This window comes from Scylla paramamosain, chromosome 22, assembly GCF_035594125.1.
Source record: "Scylla paramamosain isolate STU-SP2022 chromosome 22, ASM3559412v1, whole genome shotgun sequence".
NCBI lineage: Eukaryota > Metazoa > Arthropoda > Malacostraca > Decapoda > Portunidae > Scylla > Scylla paramamosain.
In genome coordinates this window covers 13639930-13662429 of record NC_087172.1, presented here as the reverse complement: position 1 = coordinate 13662429, position 22500 = coordinate 13639930, and the positions used below count along the sequence as shown (strand labels likewise).

The 22500-nt window shown below is 41.7% G+C and overlaps 2 protein-coding genes across 7 annotated transcripts in view; both read left to right on the top strand.

The window, feature by feature from the left end:
- The window catches only part of LOC135111603 (vascular endothelial growth factor receptor 1-like), a 40633-nt gene extending 29868 nt beyond the window's left edge, over positions 1-10765 (top strand). For all 6 annotated transcript variants that reach the window (XM_064025090.1, XM_064025094.1, XM_064025093.1 and 3 more), the window contains exons 22-28: positions 1-111; positions 1399-1625; positions 2745-2878; positions 3282-3404; positions 5510-5721; positions 6816-6921; positions 7080-10765. The exon at positions 1-111 is cut by the window's left edge and continues 49 nt beyond it. In XM_064025090.1, coding sequence (XP_063881160.1) covers positions 1-111; positions 1399-1625; positions 2745-2878; positions 3282-3404; positions 5510-5721; positions 6816-6921; positions 7080-7958 — 1792 coding nt within the window. In that variant the 3' untranslated portion in view covers positions 7959-10765. The remainder of the gene's footprint in view (positions 112-1398; positions 1626-2744; positions 2879-3281; positions 3405-5509; positions 5722-6815; positions 6922-7079) is intronic.
- Positions 10766-13068: 2303 nt separating this feature from the next.
- Positions 13069-22500, top strand: part of LOC135111594 (vascular endothelial growth factor receptor 2-like) — a 24745-nt gene continuing 15313 nt past the window's right edge. Inside the window, 3 exon segments of the mRNA XM_064025062.1 lie at positions 13069-13655; positions 16125-16294; positions 19673-19823. Coding sequence (XP_063881132.1) covers positions 13118-13655; positions 16125-16294; positions 19673-19823 — 859 coding nt within the window. The 5' untranslated portion in view covers positions 13069-13117.

Genomic DNA, 22500 nt, shown 5'->3' with positions numbered 1-22500 from the left:
CTACATGCGCCGCCATCGCCGCGATTTCGTGAACCAGATCAACACTGAAGACAAGATCGACCCGAATTTCCGTGAGCCGCGACCCAGACACAGAAGTGACTCCAGCTCAAGGTAGACTATTCTTTCCTTTATTGTGTACACGAGTGCTGAGAGAGAGAGAGAGAGAGAGAGAGAGAGAGAGAGAGAGAGAGAGAGAGAGAGAGAGAGAGAGAGAGAGAGAGAGAGAGAGAGAGAGAGAGAGAGATTCATAAAGGCGTCTTCGTATCTTGCGTGCCTGGGGGAACAGCGCCTGTAACAAGAATGCGGTCCACAATCCTTACCAACGATGACAAGAATTATTTCAAGTCATAATTGTTACGCTGCAATTTATTTCCAAAACTGAAAAAAATATACATGAACCTCTCAGTCGGGGACGAGTCACCGACCAGTCAGCGAGTGGTCCCCAACTTGTAGTAGACCCGCTCGCACACAGTCAGACACAAGGATCACTCACCGAGTGCTCGGGAGGTGTGAACCATTCACAGCTAGTCGAGACCCACCTCCGATAACTTCAGACTGCACCAGACCTCTTCCTCACACCAGACCACTCGGCGAGTGGACGTTTGACAGGTCGCCGAGTGAAGGCATCAGATCGGTCGTAACTTATCGGGAACCGGTCTGATAACCCTGGCGTGACTGGGGCACTGTCCAGAGCAGTGAAGGTGTTTGCATCTCCTGGCACATGCGGGTGGTGGCCCGTGATTGGCCGGTGCAGTGAGCACCGCTGGGTGACGTGACCCCCTTCCTCACTGGCTACGAGGTGACGTGGTGCTTTCCCGCGGTCTACTTTTCAAAGTGGGTATGATTTGTAGATGTTGTGCCTGTGTGTTGATAGATGGCTCTAAATTGGAGATGTATATGGCTTCTTCGAACAATAGTTGGCGCAGGTCTTGCAAAACAAGATCATGCTTTCTTATAGAAGCTTCACGTCCCCGGAATACGAAACAGACAAGTCATCGAAAACATCATCAATAAAAACGTCAAGCAAACAGACCCAGGTCAGACCTTGCAACTCACCCTTTACTGCATATAAGACCCAGGTCAGACCTTGCAACTCACCCTTTGCTGCATATAAGACTATGAAAACACCACAACTACTCATCAAGAACCACCACAAACAAAAAAATACATAAATAAATAAATAAATAAATAAATAAATAAAATATATATATATATATATATATATATATATATATATATATATATATATATATATATATATATATATATATATATATATATATATATATATATATATGTATATATATAATTATCATATAGCATAAAAGTTCTATTTCCTGACGGACGTGAACCACAACAGCACAAGACGGCAACACTCATCCCTTGCATTACTTCCAGGAGCCACACTTCTCATGGTCTCAAGTACACACATCTCAACTTTCATCAAGACAACGTGTTCTATGGCACCACTCAGACTTCTGACGGACCCCCGGCCACATCCACAAACCTTCTGTCCCCTTGTAATACTGACGGCGACGCTGGCTGTCGCCCATTCCGAGCCAGGACGGTGTCGGCTTCCTCCAGCAGCCACCACGTGGCCTCTGACAACAGCTTTCTTCCATGCGGTAAGGTTGCGCTTGCTTTAGTGTGCTATCTATTAAACCAGGTAATCTTGGGACCTACCTGGGAGAAAAAAATTCTAAATTTAGTTCTGCAAAACAGATAAATGAGTCACACAGCTGAAGGACATTTATTAGCATGTATCAGTAATCATTTTGAAATTAAGATAAATTTGAAATGGGAGGCTTCCTGAAGCAAAATCATAAGTAGGGTACCTGACTTTAGGTGAGCAGATTTTGAAGGATTACGAAGGTACTCCAGGGAGTTGACTAGCAAAGGACAGAAAGGGAAGGCCAGGTGAGGCCTAGGAACATGATGAATGAGGGAGAGGTGAGGAGAGATGCGAGGATGAGTGGGAAATATGGAAGGATACGAGATTTGGTGAGGTTAATGCTAATGAGTTCTATAAATATTTCGTTAATAAATTACATACATACCAGATAGAAAGTATTTCATATAGAGCAATAAGATAAAAGAAAAATGGTCCTGAGTGGATGACTGGTTGGTTAAAACACTACGGCTGAAAAGAAGTATGTATAAGAGATTAGAGGCAGAAGATGAGTATTTAAAGCCTCAATAATTGGTTAGAACAGTTAAGAGGTTGACGAAAAAAGCTAAAATTTACTATGAAGTTAAAGTAGCTGGCAAGGCGTAGACAGATCTTGGTGTTACGTAATAGTGGAGGTTGATCAATATTAATTAAGCTTAATTAACTGTTTCCCAGATTCGAACAAAACAATTACAAAGATTAGAAATACAATTTATCATATTAATAATGTCATCAACACAGATCACAGGCCAACCACGCAATAAAAAAAAAAAAAAGTCTCCTGTGAACATTACAGTGTTAAATGGGAGAACGAAAGATGACGAAAGAAAATGACAAAGCACAAGCATTACGCTCAAACAACCTCTGTGACCACCAGAAAATAAATGGAAAAAAAAAAAACATACCAAAACATACAAGAAAACATAAAGATACAGTATATGCATTTTTGATAGGAATAATAATTAGTGTAACTGCAGCTTCAGCAACAATGACGCTTGCAGCATCTTAGCTTATTTCAAGTTTTAAGTTCCTTGATACCGCTGTACCTAATATTATTGTTTTCCTATGCAAACAGAGACCAGTTCCGGCACGTCAGACGGCTACCTCAGTGCTCAGTCCTTGAATGGTACTCATGTACTTTGCTCCACTAACCTGCTTGAGTGGGCCTACCAGATCGCCAAAGGAATGGAGTACCTGGCATTCAAGAAGGTAATAACAGATAACAAGAGAGAGAGAGAGAGAGAGAGAGAGAGAGAGAGAGAGAGAGAGAGAGAGAGAGAGAGAGAGAGAGAGAAAATCACGAAGCTCTTACTTGAACAGATAGTGCAGCTCATCACAACAGACCTGTTATACTTTTACTAGGGGAATATATCTGTTGCTGTACTTCCTTCCTTTGTGTTCCTTTGATATGTGTACAAATGAGAAATTAAGTAAGAAAATCAACATTCAGGAAAAAAAAGTAAGGCACTTTGTCAAAGAGAAGTACAAAAGACAGAAAGAGAAGAAAGCTAACAAAGAAAACTAAGGAATTCATAAATGCAAGAATAGATAAATAAAGAAAGAAAGAAAGGCAAAACTGGGGCCACCACAGCACCATTTCTTCCTGCCTCAGGTGTTGCACGGCGACTTGGCTGCGAGGAACGTACTGTTAAATGAAAACAACGTCGTCAAAATCAGCGACTTTGGACTTGCGAAGGACATCTACAAGAACAATAATTACAAGAAAGTTACCAATGTAAGTATTAGTAACTACTGCATATAATATTTTCTAACATAGTTTGGTAGGTAATGTGGTAATAGTTACTTAGTCTTCCTTCAAACACTGAGCTTCTTTATTTATTATTTTTTTTTATCTTTCTCATGAATTTTGCAAAGCTTACCGGATCTCCATGTGTGTATGAAATGAAATTCAAATGAATACATGTCACCTATGCCTGCACAAACAAATTTTGTCTGAAAACCTCCTGAAGACGAAGAAGGGCACCAGAGGAGCTGACGACGTTGATTTAGCCAGCTAGGGACACAACCATGGAAGTGAGGTGCTACAAACCTGCTGCTGACCCTCCCTGTGTTCCCTCTACCATTTCCTTTCGTATTTCATAAGAAAATAATATATAGATAAAACAGAAAAAGAACTCATAATCATTCAAAACAAAATTATATAAGGTCAAAGAGTGCTTGAAAATTGATAATGCGTACCAGTTCAGCTCATATCCCATAATGTTGTCACTAACGGCTGACTGCTAATCTCAGTTCATAGCTCATTATCATTAACAGGCAGCTTTGATATAACTTGCCACTAGGTGTTTCAGTCACGAGTGACGCCTGCCAACATTTTTAAATTTTCAGTGGCGTGAGAAACATGTTAAACATTTCTTTATGCTCGAATATGTACTTTTCATCTGGCTCAGAAAGCTGATCAACTATCGTGTTTTTTTTTTTTCTTTTTTTTTTTTTTTTACTAAGCACGTAACACTCAGAATTTTTTTTTCTTTAAAAATACTCGTGGCCCTTCTTTCCCATATATGGTATTGTTCTCCTTTAACGGGTCCGACAGAAAGGGAATAAAGCGTAAGAAGAGGTGCTTTTTCGAATTATGTGTTTTGGGCCAGTATTAATAAACACTTTGAAAGATAAAAGTTACCCTCAAAGTAAAGATTACCTTCAAAGTTGCTCCTAACTCATAAAAGGACTCTCAAAATTGCGAGTTTGCTCCTAGAAGTATTCTCAAAGTGGGCTAAAGATAAAAAGTACCTCGGAGGAACTTTTACAGAGTTAAGAGTGAAGTTTGCTTTGTCAACAAAGGCGGAGTATACGTACATACATGCATACACGTGTGTGTGTGTGTGTGTGTGTATATATATATATATATATATATATATATATATATATATATATATATATATATATATATATATATATATATATATATATATATATATTACACAAACACACACACATACACAGATGTGTATGCAGGTATGTACGTATACTCCGCCTTTATTGACAAAAAAACAAACTTGTCTCTTAAACTCATATAAAAGAGAGAGAGAGAGAGAGAGAGAGAGAGAGAGAGAGAGAGAGAGAGAGAGAGAGAGAGAGAGAGAGAGAGATGTACAATGCACATGAATGAATGCATGCTTAATTTAGACGGGCAACAATGTCTGCCCATACAGTCTTCTTTTGTTTGGAAGTCACTCCTGGATCATTTTTATCCTTTGTTTTTTTTTTTTTTTTTCTTCTGTGAGGTTTACAAGGAGCAATGTTTCACTCTTTGTTTTACTCTTGAACCAGCAGCCGTCCTCTGCATCTTTTTCAAGGACAAGCGGCGTGTTGGCCCGGCAAGGAGAGCGGCGCTCTCTTTACATCCGACAAATTATCGACATGTCCGGAATTACACATCGCTCTTAATAGTGCCCTAAAATTACTTGACATATATTCAAGATTAATTCACAAACATAAACTACCACCAAGAAAAGCGACATCTTGTTATATTTGATATTAGAAAAGCCGCTACTTAGTGGCTTTTCTACCCCAAGGAGTAACATTTACTTTGAAAGTAAAAGTTGCTTTTAGGAGCAACTTCTATGAGCAAAGTCGAGGATAAAAGCGCTTCTAGAAGTGCTCCTAGGAGTTCTCCTAGGAGTCTTTATTAACAGAGGCCCTGGTGTCACAGCAGAAGTAGAGCACAATACAAGAGTCTACTGAATCATGTAATATCTTTATAATTTTAAGAAGACTTTCTTTTGACTTTTGCTTCTGAGCTCATGATCTAACGTATCTCTTCTTTCTCCTCTCACCATCTGCGCTGGGGCTAATACAAGTTTTGGTGTCTGGCAGGGTCCCGTGCCTGTCAAGTGGCTGGCTGTGGAGTGTCTGCGGGACGGGGTGTTCTCCACGCAGAGTGACGTTTGGTCCTTTGGCGTGGTTCTGTGGGAGATCTTCAGCCTCGGACAGATCCCGTACTCGTGTAGCGAGTTTGACGAAAGCTTCATCCTTAAGTTGGAGAAAGGCGTCCGTCTTGAACAACCCCGCTACGCAACCTACGGCCTGTGAGTGCTCTCTCTCTCTCTCTCTCTCTCTCTCTCTCTCTCTCTCTCTCTCTCTCTCTCTCTCTCTCTCTCTCTCTCTCTCTCTCTCTCTCTTTTCTTACATAAAATACTAATATGGGACAGAAAGAAATATTAGTATTATGAAATGTTCAATTGTGCAATGAATCCTCCAGGGAGGGTAGTTTTTTTTTTATGATTAAACTAATCTATCTACCTATCACTTCAAGGAAAGTTGAACCCACACGATATCTTTCCTTATCAAGAGAATAAAAATACAACAATAATAATAACAATATACTAAGAGCATCTATCAATGGGGACACTTTCAGTTACCTGCCTACTCCCTCCCCAAGTTCTCACAGAGTTTCCATACAGACATTCTTCCTTCTGAACAACTTGCAGCATGATAAATTTGTCCTGAGTTGCTGTTTTTTTTTTTTTTTTTTTTTTTTTTGCCACTGTAGTCTTTTCTTTTTGAATGATAGCTGATGAGTAAGATCAACTAACGGAACCCCACGTCCATTAATACTGGGTTAGCTTTCACAGACGATTCAGTTTGAGATAGCAGAGTCCAGTTTAATGCAAGCGTACGCCTGCGATATACCATAATTTTGTACAAATACTCATGCAAAGAGTATTACATTTTTTTCCTTTAAGCTGCTTCTTTCAGAGTTCATTATTAATAACCGTAGAGCAAGACAACCTACGAACCACATGAAAATCTGTATATATTTTCTTTATAATACTCAGGTTGCATCACTAATATTACAAACTAAACTGGGTCCTGCAGTGCGGCTTTATTCTTTATATCGGTAAATGATGATTTTCAACATCCTGGGCGCGGTCATCGTGGTGTAGTGCTGGGCGCGGTCATCGTGGTGTAGTGGATTAAGGCGCCTCACTTCGGTGCTGATGTCATAGGTTCGAATCCACGATGAGACGTCTGGGGCTATCTAGCCTTAGTAGCCAAACATGCTGCTTCAAGCATTTCTCCTCCGCTGTGGGTGTTCCCACACTTATTACTATTATTATGTTTCCTTTTCCTTTTTTTCTTTCTACTGCCACCAAATCTGATATATATCGTGTCCCTTAAGGTACCGCCTGATGCTGGAATGCTGGAACACCGATCCTATGGAAAGGCCTTCCTTCACCACCCTGGAGGCCAGCCTGGGAGACATGCTGGGAGAGGTGCAAAGACAAGTAAGTAAAGTAACTATATAAGGACACCATATGTATGCATCACATGTACTGGTATTTTCGTGACAACAAATCAACACCTAATGTGTATAGCGTTGTGTCACACACAAAAAAAAATAAATAAATAAATAAAAATATTGAGGCCCTCCCTACCCTTCCAGAACTATCTACAGCTCAATGAGCCCTATGAGGAGAATGCTACAAGTGAGTTTCTGGACTTACTCGCAAGTCAAGACTACTCAGCCAAGATGCGCCAGACCACCCCGCTACCTACCGAGGATGGCTACGAGACGCCTTTCAGTCCCGGTGTGGCGCCCTACCTGACGGTGCAGGGCGACCGCCTCTCCACACCCACCCGTCTCACAAACCGACAGAAAGAGTACTTTCGCTCTGCGGAAGGCGAAGACTCCGCCAGTTCTTATGTGCCCATGTCCGCTGACCGCACTGACACCAACACCGTATTCGATTTTGACGACAAGACAGTGGCGTGCTTCATGAGCCGGCCTGAGAAAGAGGAATACGGCAACCAAGACCTCTACCTCAAGATGGACAAGCATTCTCCGGAGCCCGACACCCCAGATGGCATGCACGAAAGACGTCAATGTTCTCCACGCCGCACCGTTCTCAAGAGCGTTTCATCACAGGGATCCCAAAATGGTCGACACCGACAACTGACCAAACACGACAGTGGCGTGTACAGCCCCACCGTGCTGGCACACACCAATCCAGAATACTTGGTTATGAGCACCCTGCTGTCGACCGACGACCACAACTACATTGACACAGAGGCCAGCGAAGCCAATAGCCGTGTATACGCCAACCTAGGCACCGGCAACTCTGTTAAGGCGCGTCAATACATAGGTGACAGCAAATGCATCGCTGAATACGCCAATCTCATCCCACAGGACTCGGGATGTGACCGTGCTGAATCAGACTCCTCAAGTGGAGTGGACTCTGTAGAAGAAAGCAGTCTGCCTCGAGGGACAGAGATAGAAAAATTCAATGTCCCGCCCATCCCAGAGGAGGCGATGGTTGTGTAACAGATTGCGGGAAGCAGATGTTTTCCTGTACTAACTTGTGTTCGATATCCTTATTTCCTTTGTGTGTGTGTGTGTGTGTGTGTGTGTGTGTGTGTGTGTGTGTGTGTGTGTGTGTGTGTGTGTGTGTGTGTGTGTTTCTGAGAGAAGAGTGTCGTTTTCACTTACTGTACGTAGAGTTTACAGAAGTATCTTCATTAGTGTATATTCTTTATAATGATGATGATCACCACCGTCCCTCGCATTAGTCGCGTTCGTGTAAGATGTACATACGTTTCAACCTTATAGTCTCCGTGCACTGTCTCAAACCATCCTTTCCTGTGTTTCCACCTCCACCCGCTCGTGTTCGCTTTGGTTTACCCGACTGTTACAAATCACTCTTATCTTAATGGACCAAAAAGGGAGAGGAGAGAGAGAGAGAGAGAGAGAGAGAGAGAGAGAGAGAGAGAGAGAGAGAGAGAGAGAGAGAGAGAGAGAGAGAGAGAGAGAGAGAGAGGAGGGACAGACAAGCTGGCAGAAGCAAAGACAGACAAGACAGAAAAATATGGACGAACAAGTAAAAAGGAAAGATACGAGAAAAGAATAACTGAAGATGAGAGACAAGGAAAAACCAAGAAGTCGTAGTCAGAAAACTTCTTTTATGCACTCACTTGCACTCATTTACATTGTGTTTTGTGTTTTTCCTCAAACCTAAGTTGTCTGATCTGATGACAGCCTCCTTACAAAACCTGGATATTGATAGGCTCTTCGTGGATCATAAGACTAATGGAGGGAAAACGCTCAGCACAGTGGAAGTGAGTGCTTTGGAATGCTCAACTTTTGACCGTGACTATACTACGATTACCTACGTGATATATCCTACAGTATATTTCCCGTGTCGTTGTTCGGGAAGACTGTTGTTTAGAGGAACCTCCTATCCAGTGTGTGTGGGCGTGTGCGTGCGTGTGTGTGTGTGTGTGTGTGTGTGTGTGTGTGTGTGTGTGTGTGTGTGTGTGTGTGTGTGTGTGTGTGTACGTATTTACACTGCAGGTACCCAAGGGATACTACCAACGTACGTACCAAGCGGTGCAGGACGGAGAGTAGGTGCCTGAGGCTTAGTACAAATCATAGATTTTGAATAGAATCTAAGGTCTAAGGACATTATAGATGTCGATCTTCTTGCCAAACTGGTACGTTAAGTAGTGTTTTCTTTTAAGAACTTACTTCAGAACCAAGAGACATATCTGATGGATGTACTGTGTGTGTGTGTGTGTGTGTGTGTGTGTGTGTGTGTGTGTGTGTGTGTGTGTGTAAAGAATTATGATTATGTCGTAAAGGATATCTAGTGTGTAATATTAAGAATATCAGTGTACAAGGTTTTTTCCCATAGTTTTGTATGGAAAACGCTCACTGGCTACAAATTCAGCACAATGAATTCGTACACTTATTCGCTCACTCTCGCGATCTATAAACTTTTCTCTGCCTACACGCTGACGATCTTAGGTTGCCTGAAAATTTGTACATGAAAAAGGAAAGCAGCAGATAAAAAACAAATGAGGAAAACTAAGTGACAGGATGAGGAGGAAGCGGGAGATATGACAGGAGTGTGTGTTGTCCCTTAGACCTATTTTGTCTACATGGGGAAACAGTGAACACGGGTATTGAAGAAAAAGGACTAAGAAAATTTTGAAAAAGACAGAATGTGTATGGCAATCAAAAAATAAATAAATAAATAAAAGATTCAAATGTGATAAAAACATTAAAGACAGAAGAATAACTAAGTGAGCAGGTTTTGTTACATGGGAATTCGGACGGCCAAAGACAAAGATGTGGCAATGAACTCAAGGACAATGAAAAAGTCTCTCGACAAAACTATATCGATAGGGAGTAAAAAAAAAAAAAAGGAAAAAGAAAGAAAAAGAGAAGGAGGATGGGATGATGAAAACATGTGTGGCTCTGCAATGTTAGACTGTAAGGCGTGGCCCATCAAGTAAGGCTGTGGTCATGATTGGAAGCAGCGGCGAGGTGGTTCTGAACAAGAGTATAGTAATTTGAACACGTTAACCGGAACTCTAAGGACAAGTGTTGATTGAGAAAGGGAAGATAAAAGAGTTTGAGTTTGACAGGAAAAATAGAAGGAGGAAAGAAGAGCTCACGGCAGACCAAGGAAACAGTGGTATATGAAGTGAATTTTAAGTCAAGCGAAGCAAATTACCATGTACTATGCATAAAGACTTATGTGCTATTTTATGTCTGTCACTGTGAATGTATTTATAAATTTATGCCTTTCTGATGTGCTGTACTGTAAATGTTCAGACAAAAATAGAGATGCGAGTAATAAGAAAGACCAGGTAACAAGAATGTCTCCAGAGAAGTATTCAGATAACAGTGTGTGTGTGTGTGTGTGTGTGTGTGTGTGTGTGTGTTTGTGTGTGTGTGTGTGTGTGTGTGTGTGTGTGTGTGTGTGTGGTGATAGTGCCTGGCTAATTCACTTGGTGCAGTGGTGTGGGGTCACTTCTTGTTACTCCTTTGGTCTTGATGCTGTATCTATGCGATTAATGTTTGTATTTATATTGCGTTATAAAGTGCATTGTAGTAAACAAGTCTACATTTTAAAGATGTTAAAGTGAGTTGAAGGGGAAGAATTCCTGAGGCACATGTGATTGTTGTGAAGAGAGTGTGAAGGCTTGTGTTTGCCGGTGAGCCTTTCTGTAGAGCTTTTGTGTTGGAATTCAAAGAAAAGGAGTCAAGAGGAGTAATTCGTGTATATTTTATATGTTTGTATAAACTAAACTATGCTATAATAAAGAGACTAGCTGTCAAAGTGTTCATTTCTTGTTTTTGTAGTTGGAAGAGAGTGGTTGTTGACATGAGAAAGATGACCTTTTGCGCCCGACTGTCACAAAGTAAAGGATTACTTACTTGCTGTTGCTGTTCTTGTTGCTAGTTGCAGTAGTAATAGTAGTAGTAGTAGTAGTAGTAGTAGTAGGAGTTGTTGTTGTTGTTGTTGTTGTTGTTGTTGTTGTTGTTGTTGTTGTTGTTGTTGTTGTTCTTGTTGTTGCTAGTTGTAGTAGTAGTAATAGTAGTAGTAGTAGTAGTAGTGGTTGTTGTTATTTTTTTGCATTTGGTATTGTTGTTCCCAGTAGTAGTAGTAGTAGTAGTAGTAGTAGTAGTAGTAGTAGTAGTTGTTGTTGTTGTTGTTGTTGTTGTTGTTGTTGTTGTTGTTGTTGTTGTTGTTGTTGTTGTTGTTGTTGTTGTTGTTGTTGTTGTTGTTGTTGTTGTTGTTGTTGTTGTTGTATTAGTAGTAGTAGTAGTAGTAATAGTAGTAGTAGTAGTAGTAGTAGTAGTAGTAGTAGTAGTAGTAGCAGCACTAGTAGTAGTAGTAGTAATAGTAGTAATAGTAGTAGTAGTAGTAGTAGTAGTAGTAGTAGTAGTAGTGGTTGTTGTTGTTGTTGTTGTTGTTGTTGTTGTTGTTGTTGTTGTTGTTGTTTTTGCATTTGGTATTGTTGTTGCCAGTAGTAGTAGTAGTAGTAGTAGTAGTAGCAGTTGTTGTTGTCGTTGTATTAGTAGTAGTAGCAGTAGTAGTAGTAGTAGTAGTAGTAGTAGTAGTAGTAGTAGTAGTAGTAGTAGTAGTAGTAGTAGTAGCACTAGTAGTAGTAGTAGTCTTTGGTCGTAACTATTCTGAGCAAACTGACAAGAGCATGATAAGATTCGCATCCTGTTTTCGTAACCAGTTGCTCGGAAATAACACGATAAAACTTACGTTATAATTTCCATGGTCTTTCGTTATAATATGTAAAGTTGTGAGAGAATTAAGTGCTCCCTGATTATGTACACAATAGGTCCATGAGACTGAATACAAGTCGTGTACATTATGAAGTAATTGGGGTCATGTAATTAGTGGGGTGCCACAGGGATCAGTATTAGGGCCATTGTTATTTCTAATGTATATCAATGACTTGGATAGTGGAATTAGTAGTGATGTTAGTAAATTTGCGGATGACACAGAGATAGGTAGATTAATTAGGTCAGAATCGGATGCCATCGCCTTGCAGGCAGACTTAGATAGAATGAATGAATGGACGGATAGATGGCAAATGCAATTCAATATCAATAAATGCAAAGTGCTTAGCGTAGGTATAGGAAACCCACACAACAGGTACACATTAGACAACCAAACTCTGGTAGGTACAGGGTACGAGAAAGATTTAGGAGTTATAGTTAGCTCTGAACTCCGTCTAGGGAAACAATGCATAGAAGCCAGAAACAAGGCAAATAGGGTACTAGGATTCATTTTTAGGAGTGTTAAAAGTAGGAGGCCGGAAGTAATATTAAAGTTATACTTGGCGCTGGTCAGACCTCATCTAGACTACGCGGTGCAGTTCTGGTCCCCACATTACAGGAAAGATATAGGTCTATTAGAATCAGTACAGAGGAGAATGACTAAAAGGATTCAGGGAATGAGGAGTATCCCTTACGAGACGAGGTTGAAGCTGTTAAATTTACATTCTTTAGAGAGACGTAGGTTAAGAGGGGACCTGATAGAAGTCTTTAAATGGTATAAGGGTTATAACAAGGGAGATGTAAGCAAAATTCTTAGGATCAGCAACCAGGGTAGAACAAGAAATAACGGGTTCAAGCTTGAAAAATTTAGGTTTAGGAAGGAGATAGGAAAAAATTGGTTCTCAAATAGAGTGGTAGATGAATGGAACGGACTCAGTAATCATGTAGTTAGTGCTAGGACACTAGAGAGCTTTAAGAGAAGATTAGACAAGTTTATGGATGGGGATAGCAGATGGAAATAGGTAGGTGTGTTTCATACAGGGACTGCCACGTGTAAGCCTGGTCGCTTCTTGCAGCTTCCCTTATTTCTTATGTTCTTATGTTCTTATGTTCTTATGAAGTGATCTTAGTTAAGCCTAAGTCTAGACACTTCCCGCCAAACTGACATAAGTTGCATCATTTTAAGGATATTACACTCAGATTAAGGTTAATTTAGAGAATGGCTAAATGTTATTGCTTCACAACATGATAGGAACCGCGCTGAGGCGGAATAAGTCCGAGCGCGGGAGTCTTTACTGGCGTTAACAGATTGTGGTGTCGAGTGGCACGGAGTGGTCCAGGCGCGTTACGCATGCGTGCTCGTGAAACTGCTCCCTCAGCATCATGAATATAATCAGTTCATGTCGGTGAGCTTTGCGGTGCTTTCCTGCCTCACTCATTTCCTCGGCTCAGGAGTTGGCACTCAGTTGGCCATCCCAAACCTCCCCATGCGACGGGGTGTCGTGGCAGTAATAGTGGTGGAGGTGGTGGTGATGGTTTTACCCATTACTACCACCGGATTGGTTGCAGCCAATGCATCAGACACCAAACTCTGCCCGAACATCACAACGGACCAGCTCGACTTTGTAAACAACTCTGATGCATGTGTTACAGCAATATTTAATCATCAATACCTGAATGAACCCACAAGAATCAATACAATGCATTATTTTGAGATATTCTGCACGCATCAAAATTGTCAGGCTTTGTTTGACCACAGCTCGTACTCCAGAGGTGGGGGATGTGTCGTACCCGACGACTTCCTTAAAAATCTGAAGAAAATAGTTTACATATTCTGTGGTCGCTTCATTGATAATTACACGAAAATAGCACTCACAGCGATGCCTCATGTGTACCGCAGTGAAGAACGTATAACAGATGCTATCTTCAAGAAATACGGTAAGGTTTCATGCCACATTCCAAGCATCTTAATGTCCCGCCATCTTAATGTCCCGCTTTGAACGCCCGTGTGTGCTATCAACACCTTAACAGCCACGGACCATTTTTCCCGCTGCTAAGCTTGAAATGCCTGATGAGACAGCGCTTCAGCTAAGCTCAAGCACACTATGAACCAGGGACACGCTGCTAATGCACATCTCGCGCTATGTTTGTACAGGCACTCGTTCTATGCCTGGATCGCCACCTCTTGTCCTCTCATTATGTGCATAAGAGCCATACTTTATTTTCTTATGCGACCTGTTATGACTTCTTCGAGTCTGGTTACTTACTGTAATGAGACCAGCTCGTACAAGGAACCACAAGGTAAAACAAATTTTGATGATTGTAATGTCATTGTTATATCGTTTATCTATAGTTTATCACTGCGCTCTTAAAAGTGTGCTCCTTCTGATTATTTATTGACAGTTTCATTATTTCTGTCACTGACGTAAGCAAACACATGATTTAAGGCTTGGATTCCACTTTACAGTTTTGACATACATGAGAGACTTCAAAGTAAAGACTTCCGATGGTTGGTTCCCGCTACACATCTAATTGCAAATGGCGGTATAGGCAGTCAGAGTGATGGTAGTAGCGGCAGCGAGGAGAACCAAGGCACTGGCAGTGGTGGCACTTGCAAACTTCCCAGTATTACATATACGTCATTTGACTTTCACCTGTTTTCCATTCCCATTCGTCTCTATGGCAGTAGGCTGTCTTATCACTGAGCAATCCGTTTCCTGAATGACTTTGTAGCACTTACCGTATATTTCGGTGTAGAAGACAACACTTGAATCACCCTAAAAAAAGACAAAAAAGGGGGGATCATCTTATACGCCAGATACAAAAACAAAGACCTTAAAATTTTACGCAAAATACCATTGTAAATAAACAACGATTTTATATTATGACTTTTGGGGAAGTTAGACAAAGTAAAATAGGAGTCCGTTTTTTAGAAAATGCGCTGAAACGTATTCCCGTAGAAAAGTGTGTCAACGATATTCAACGTAGCACAACTACAAACCTCTGCTGGCATTGTATGCGAATGATAAAACAGGAGGCTATGTAAACATTCCCCTTTTTTTTTTTTTCTTTTTTTCCCCAAAGCTGAAGGAGTTACCTAAAGGTCTTCAAGGCATGGAACCCCAAGCTATATGGTAAAGGAAGGCAAATTGGAGGCAAAAAGAATCTCTTTAATTTGCAATGTTGTATAGGGACGAAGTCCTTATACTGAGAAATATTCAAGAACGTTGGTGTATCTAATAAAAAAAATTTTCAAAAATTGATATATAGAAGATTACGGACGACAGCCTGACAAACGTAGGAGGCACAAGGCAAGGCATTGCTTATGTTTAGGAAAACTGATCGTACCGCATCCTTCCTTTTGTACAAAAATAACTGGTGGGGATTTTATTTTAGGTTTAGTTTTGAGCTTGAGGGTGATGGTACCTTATTACTGCTAATGCATTCAAGGTATTTTATTCATTGTTCTGGTATATCACAGTCTCAATTGTCTGGTGCTCTCTGACCCAAACTTCATCACAGATGGTTTGGTAGTTTGGGTGTCGTCTTATCCCACCACTATCAGCTTCTTCTTCCGCCGAAATATACAGCATTCATAGCGCGCAAGAAAATGGTTTCATACAAACTGTGAGTGCAAGAGGAGAAATTGACTTGATAACATATGCCACCCTTAAATGCCAGCTTCATGATATCTACAATATATGTCATATACTTTCAAGTGCTGAATGTCTCTCTCTCTCTCTCTCTCTCTCTCTCTCTCTCTCTCTCTCTCTCTCTCTCTCTCTCTCTCTCTCTCTCTTACGCTGCCTTTTTTTTTTTTTATCTGCTGAATCAATGTTCATTTCATACATTTACAATTTTAACATCAAAGTTCCTTATTTTTCTCTAAACATTAGCGAAGTGGCGTGGCTTCCGCTCAGTACGTGTGAGGGAGTGTATTTTTGTTTTGCGCTCATGTGCTTGCTTGCTTTCATGTGCGTGTGTGTGTGTGTGTGTGTGTGTGTGGGTGTGCGTGTGTATGTAACCAATCTCCTTTACACGAAAAAAAAAACCTTCATTCTTTTTTTTTTAAGATATCAAAGAAAAAAATTAACAAATAAAAACATCTGACGAGCTATTATGCTTCATGAATCTAATATAGTCAAAATATGCATAAATGAAGAAAAGAACGATTAATCTAAAGAGACGCTCCTCAAAAATGTGTTAGTCAAGAATATGAACAAAGAATCACACACACACACACACACACACACACACACACACACACACACACACACACACACACACACACACACACACACACACACACACACACACACACACACACACACACACAGACACACACACACACACACAGTATACGTAAGGGAGGCTGTTATTTCCTTTCTTCCCCAATACGACCTGCAGTCTCCATGACGGAACTCCCTCCGCCCAGTGTAGAAGTGAAGGGCGCCTGGCAAAAGGACAGTTCGGTGGACCCTCATGTATACTACGTGGTAGAAGACACCAACGTCACACTGACCTGCAACTCTGACCACGGGAATCATACCAAAATGAGACTCCAGTGGAGCAACCAGGTGAGTTGCAGAGCTCTCTCTCTCTCTCTCTCTCTCTCTCTCTCTCTCTCTCTCTCTCTCTCTCTCTCTCTCTCTCTCTCTCTCTCTCTCTCTCTCTCTCTCTCTCTCTCTGTGTGTGTGTGTGTGTGTGTGTGTGTGTGTGTGTGTGTGTTTTATGTATGAGGAGGGACACTGGCCAACAAAAATGGGGCAACAAAAATCCAATAAAAAAAAAAAAAAAAAAAAGCTCACTGAGATGCCAGTCCCAGAAAAGTGTCCAAAGCATAAGTAAAAAATTGAGGGATAAGTGTCTTGAAACATATGACACCCTTAAATGCCAGCTTCATGCTATCTACAATACATGTCATATACTTTCAAGTTTGTGTCGAGTTGATAGATGAGGAAATTAAGTTTTTGAGGCATTGAACAATACCAAGTTTGCTCTGCCACAATCAGAAATTTTAGAAAGATCAGAATTCAGGCGTTCTGTGGCTTCCCTGCATGAAATGTTTACTTCCTGAAGGGTTGGACGTCTATGAAAAGATGTGGAAAAGTGCAGAGTGGTATCATCAGCGTAGGAGTGGATAGGACAAGAAGTTTGGTTTAGAAGGTCATTGATGAAAAATAAGAAGAGAGTGGGTGACAGGACAGAACCCTGAGGAACACCACTGTTAATAGATTTAGGAGAAGAACAATGACCGTCTACCACAGTAGCAATAGAATGGTCAGAAAGGAAACTTTAGATGAAGTTACAGAGAGAAGGATAGAAGCTGTAGGAGGGTAGTTTGGAAATCAAAGCTCTGTGCCAGACTCTATCAAAAGCTTTTGATATATCCAAGGCAACAGCAAAAGTTTCACCAAAATCTCTAAAAGAGGATGACCAAGACTCAGTAAGGAAAGCCAGAAGATCACCAGTAGAACGGCCTTGACAGAACCCATACTGGCGATCAGATAGAAGGTTGTGAAGTGATAGATGTTTAAGAATCTTCCTGTTGAGGAGAGATTCAAAAAACTTAAATAGGCAGGAAATTAAAGCAATAGGACGGTAGTTTGAGGGATTGGAACGGTCACTGTTTTTAGGAACAGGCTGAATGTAGGCAAACTTCCAGCAAGAAGGAAAGGTAGATGGTGACAGACAGAGCTGAAAGAGTTTGACTAGGCAAGATGCAAGCACGGAGGCACAGTTTCTGAGAACAATAGGAGGGACCCCATCAGGTCCATAAGCCTTCCGATGGTTTATGCCAGGGAGGGCATGGAAAACATCATTACGAAGAATTTTAATAGATAACATGAAGTAGTCAGAGGGTGGAGAAGAGGGAGGAACAAGCCCTGAATCGTCCAAGGTAGAGTTTTTAGCGAAGGTTTGAGCGAAGAGTTCAGTGTGATAGCAGTGGTGCCATCTGGTTGAAATAAAGGAGGGAAAGAAGAAGCAAAATTATTGGAGATATTTTTGACTAGATGCCAGAAGTCACGAGGGGAATTAGATCTTGAAAAATTTTGACACTTTCTGTTAATGAAGGAGTTTTTGGCTAGTTGGAAAACAGACTTGGCATGGTTCCGGGCAGAAATATAAAGTGCATGAGATTCTGGTGATGGAAGACTTAAGTACCTTTTGTGGGCCACCTCTCTATCATGTATAGCACGAGAACAAGCTGTGTTAAACCAAGGTTTGGAAGGTTTAGGTCGAGATAAAGAGTGAGGAATGTATGCCTCCATGCCAGACACTATCATCTCTGTTATGCGCTCGCCACACAAAGATGGGTCTCTGACACGGAAGCAATAGTCATTCCAAGGAAAATCAGCGCAGAGGCAAAACGCCAGAGGCACCTTCGCTTAGGGGAATCCTGAGGAGGGATTGGAGCGATAGGACAAGTTACAGATATGAGATTGTGATCAGAGGAGTCTAACCGAGAAGAAAGGGTGACAGCATAAGCAGGATTAGAGGTCAGGAAAAGGTCAAGAATGTTGGGCGTATCTCCAAGACGGTCAGGAATACGAGTTGCACCAATTGCTCTAGATCGTGGAGTATAGCAAAGTTGAAAACTAGTTCACCAGGATGGTCAGTGAAGGGAGAGGAAAGCCAAAGCTGGTGGTGAACATTGAAGTCTCCAAGAATGGAGATCTCTGCAAAAGGGAAGAGAGTCAGAATGTGCTCCACTTTAGAAGTTAAGTAATCAAAGAAATTCTTATAGTCAGAGGAGTTAGGTGAGAGGTATACAACACAGATAAACTTAGTTTGAGAGACTGTTGTCGTAGCCAGATGGTGGAAAACTCGGAAGATTCAAGAGCATGGGCACGAGAGCAGGTTAAGTCGTTGCACACACAAACGCAACATCCAGCTATGGATTGAAAATGAGGATAGAGAAAGTAGAAGGAAAAAGAAAAGGGGCTACTGTCAGTTGCCTCAGATACCTGAGTTTCAGTGAGGAAAAGAAGATGAGGTTTAGAGGAGGAGAGGTGGTGTTCTACAGATTGAAAATTAGATCTTAGTCCACGAATGTTGAAGAAGTTAATGAAGAAAAAGTTGAGGGGGGGTGTCAAGACACCTAAGGTCGTTGTCGGAAGAGCAGTCCGACCTGGGGACATTTGTGGTCCCCTCCCCAGATGGGACTCCGAGGCTAGTGTAGGAGTCGCCATGATAATTTTGAAATTTTGAGTGAAGGGTGTGTATGTGTTATTAGGTGCTTGTAGTTTTGTATCGAGGAAGAGAGTTGTCTTTAGAGGGCAGGCTGTGACTGCCCCCTTGTGTTGTGAGACACAAAGGGAAACGTTCAGTGAGGTCACAGCTCGGTTTAATGATAAGTTCACAGCACCCCTGATTCAGTGCTTTAGCCTCACTGGGAGTAATTATCGATTCGGCAGGTGCCTACTGCCTCCGTGTGTGTGTGTGTGTGTGTGTGTGTGTGTGTGTGTGTGTGTGTGTGTGTGTGTGTGTGTTATTTACTTTTATCATTGGCATCACAGAGTGTGAAGGCAGAGTCCCCCTCCTTTACGCAAGTTACTGTGACGTTCATCATACTCTAAGCCTGCGTATGTGTGTGTGTGTGTGTGTGTGTGTGTGTGTGTGTGTGTGTGTGTGTGTGAGAGAGAGAGAGAGAGAGAGAGAGAGAGAGAGAGAGAGAGAGAGAGAGAGAGAGAGAGAGAGAGAGAGAGAGAGAGAGAGAGAGAGAGAGAGAGAGAGAGTGTGTGTTTGTGTTCGTTTATGTGGTGTGCGTGTATGTCGTGTGTGTGTGTGTGTGTGTGTGTGTGTGTGTGTGTGTGTGTGTGTGTGTGTGTGTGTGTGTGTGTGTGTGTGTGTGTGTGTGTGTGTAGAGAGAGAGAAAGAGAGAGAGAGAAAAAAAATTCCTCTAAAACATGACAACTTCCAAATGAAGCACAACTTTTGTTGTCGTGGGACAGACACACAACCTCACAAGTAAAGCGGGCATCGACGGTCCTGCAGTCTGGAAAACCCAATTCAAGCTTCCAGATTCTGGGATTTACCATTGTCGAGCAAGACTGAAGCGCGAAAAATATTATGACCCTTACCAGCTGAACATCACTGTAATAGGTATGTGTGTGTGTGTGTGTGTGTGTGTGTGTGTGTGTGTGTGTAATAATAATAATAATAATAATAATAATAATAATAATAATAATAATAATAATAATAATAATAAACGGTTTATTATTTAGGCAGTTAACAAACTGAAAATGTACAGAGGGAGTAGGGAAATACTTAACATTAATCCTAAAGGTAAGTCTAATCTAGAAGGGACTATTGATTGATGGCTCTCACCATGGTGGGAATCGCACTGAGTCTGTACCGGTCCGTGCGCGGCGCCTTTAGGGGCGTTATCTTGTTGTGGTGTTTGGTGGCACGGACCGGGCGAGGCGCGTCAGGCGGCAGCATGTTTCTGAGACGTGTATGATGCAGTAGTCCCCTTCCAAACTTCTCCAGAGCCTCTCGGTGCCTGGTGGATAGTCTGGACAGACTCAGTGTGTGTGTGTGTGTGTGTGTGTGTGTGTGTGTGTGTGTGTTTTATTTACTTTTATCATTGGCATCACAGAGTGTGAAGGCGAGTCTCCCTCCCTTACGCAAGCTACTGTGACGTTCAACATACTTTACGCTTGCGTGTGTGTGTGTGTGTGTGTGTGTGTTTGGGGGATGGCGGGGTGCCAGGAGATGGCACCCAGCGGCGTCGGTAATGGCGGCTGCGTTTCCACACAACCCCACTACGGTGACTCTGCCGTAGACAGCAGGTTTCTCACGGTTCGCCCGTCTGCTCCGTGATCCTAGTTCTTGCACGACTCCAACAAATGCAGAGCCAAGGGTGCCTGTATGTACATAAGAACATAAGAACATAAGAAATAAGGGAAGCTGCAGGAAGCGACCAGGCTTACACGCGGCTCGTAACGATAACGCATGACGAGGGCTGCGTGTCTCATGTGTTTACGCTGTTCAGCTGAGCGGGCAGCAGCACCTGGAGCAACTGAGCAGCTCGCAACGTAAGTGCTGACGAAAGTGTTTGTGCAAGTTATGCCCCATAGCAGACCACCACTGAAGTGATAGATAGTCACTCCATCCGGCCTTCGTTCATTCCCACAATCCAGGCCGCGTGGCTCCAGCAAAGCAGGCACTCCAGTAGCAGCCAGACCACGGCGGTTGACATCAATGAGGCCAGCATTTGGCGTTGGCTGATGGCTGCCGTCAGCAAGGATGATTTGCCGTTGCTGATGCAGCCGCTTATTTGACGAATCAGATCTTGCGTGCTGCACATGAAGGAAACGAAGGCGGGGAGCGCAACTTCCTCCATACGTCGGACACAATTAACACCCATGTGGAATGGGAGTGATGCTTGCAGACAGCTGTCGCTGGAGAGTGTGAAATTGCTGCATCGCTAGAGTCCGGAGTCGCAGACGAGCCCATTGGCATCGACTGGACAGCTGAGTTGAGTGTCATTGAAGAAGAGGGAGATTGTTATCTGGATGGTTGTATCGAATCGACAGATAGAAGAATAGGCTTTTTGAGACACTGAACAAGAATAAGTTTGCTCTGTCCCAACTAGAAATTTTATAAAAAGCTGAAGCCATACATTTTGTGGTTTCCCTCCCTGAGTTGTTTCATTCCTGAAGGCTTGGACATCTAAGAAAAAAAGAAAAAAAAGAGTGGTATTATCAGTGCAGGAGTGGATAAAACAAGAAGTCTGACACAGACTTCTTGATTGATTGATTGATGAATAACAGAAAGAGAGTAGGTGACAGGACAGAACCCTGAGGGACACCACTGTTAAGAGACTCAGGAGATCAGTGACCGTCTACCACAGCAGCAATAGAACGATCAGAAAAGAAACTTAAGAAAAATTACGGAGAGGACAGAAGCCGTAGAAGAATAGTTTGGAAATTAAAGTTTTGTGCCAGACTCTATAAAATGCGTTTTATATGTCTAAGAAAGCAGCGACAGTTTCACCAAAATCCCTAACAGAGGATGACCAAGACATAGTAAGGAAGGCCAGATCACCAGTAGTGCGGCCACCATACGGAATCCATACTGGCGATCAGATACATGTTAAGAATCTTTCTGTTAAGGATAGACTCAAAAACTTTAGAAAATACGGAAATTAAAGCCACCTCTCACGGCAATGGAAGTAGTAGTTTAGCCTCGCCACTGGAACTCCTAGATTCGTCCTAGCCATGGTTATAAATATGTCCTTCTGCATTCAGATAGGCAGAGGGAGAGCGACAAGCAAGCCTGCTGACTGCTCAATATACTCCTACCGAAGAGTCCTTCAACACAAATATTTCTCGATCCTTATTTGTTTCCCATTACTCCTCTATGCTTGGCACTCCTCTATGCTTGGCACTCCTCCGTGCTACATTTTTCTGTGTGTGATTTCTTTGTTCATGTTTATTATACTGCTCTGTGTATTTTCTTATCATTTTGATTTTATGTCTGATATATATATATATATATATATATATATATATATATATATATATATATATATATATATATATATATATATATATATATATATATATATATATATTTTTTTTTTTTTTTTTTTTTTTTTTTTTTTTAGCAGTACATGTTCTTGTACATACACAAGTTCTTTAATTATAAGTCCACTACTCAGCCATTTTTTTTTTTTTTACTTCCATATCCACCCTCTATAATATTACAGTTAGGGCTTTTGGACTTACCCTTACATAATACTATTGAGGAAGAAGTCAAGATGTGCTCCACTTTA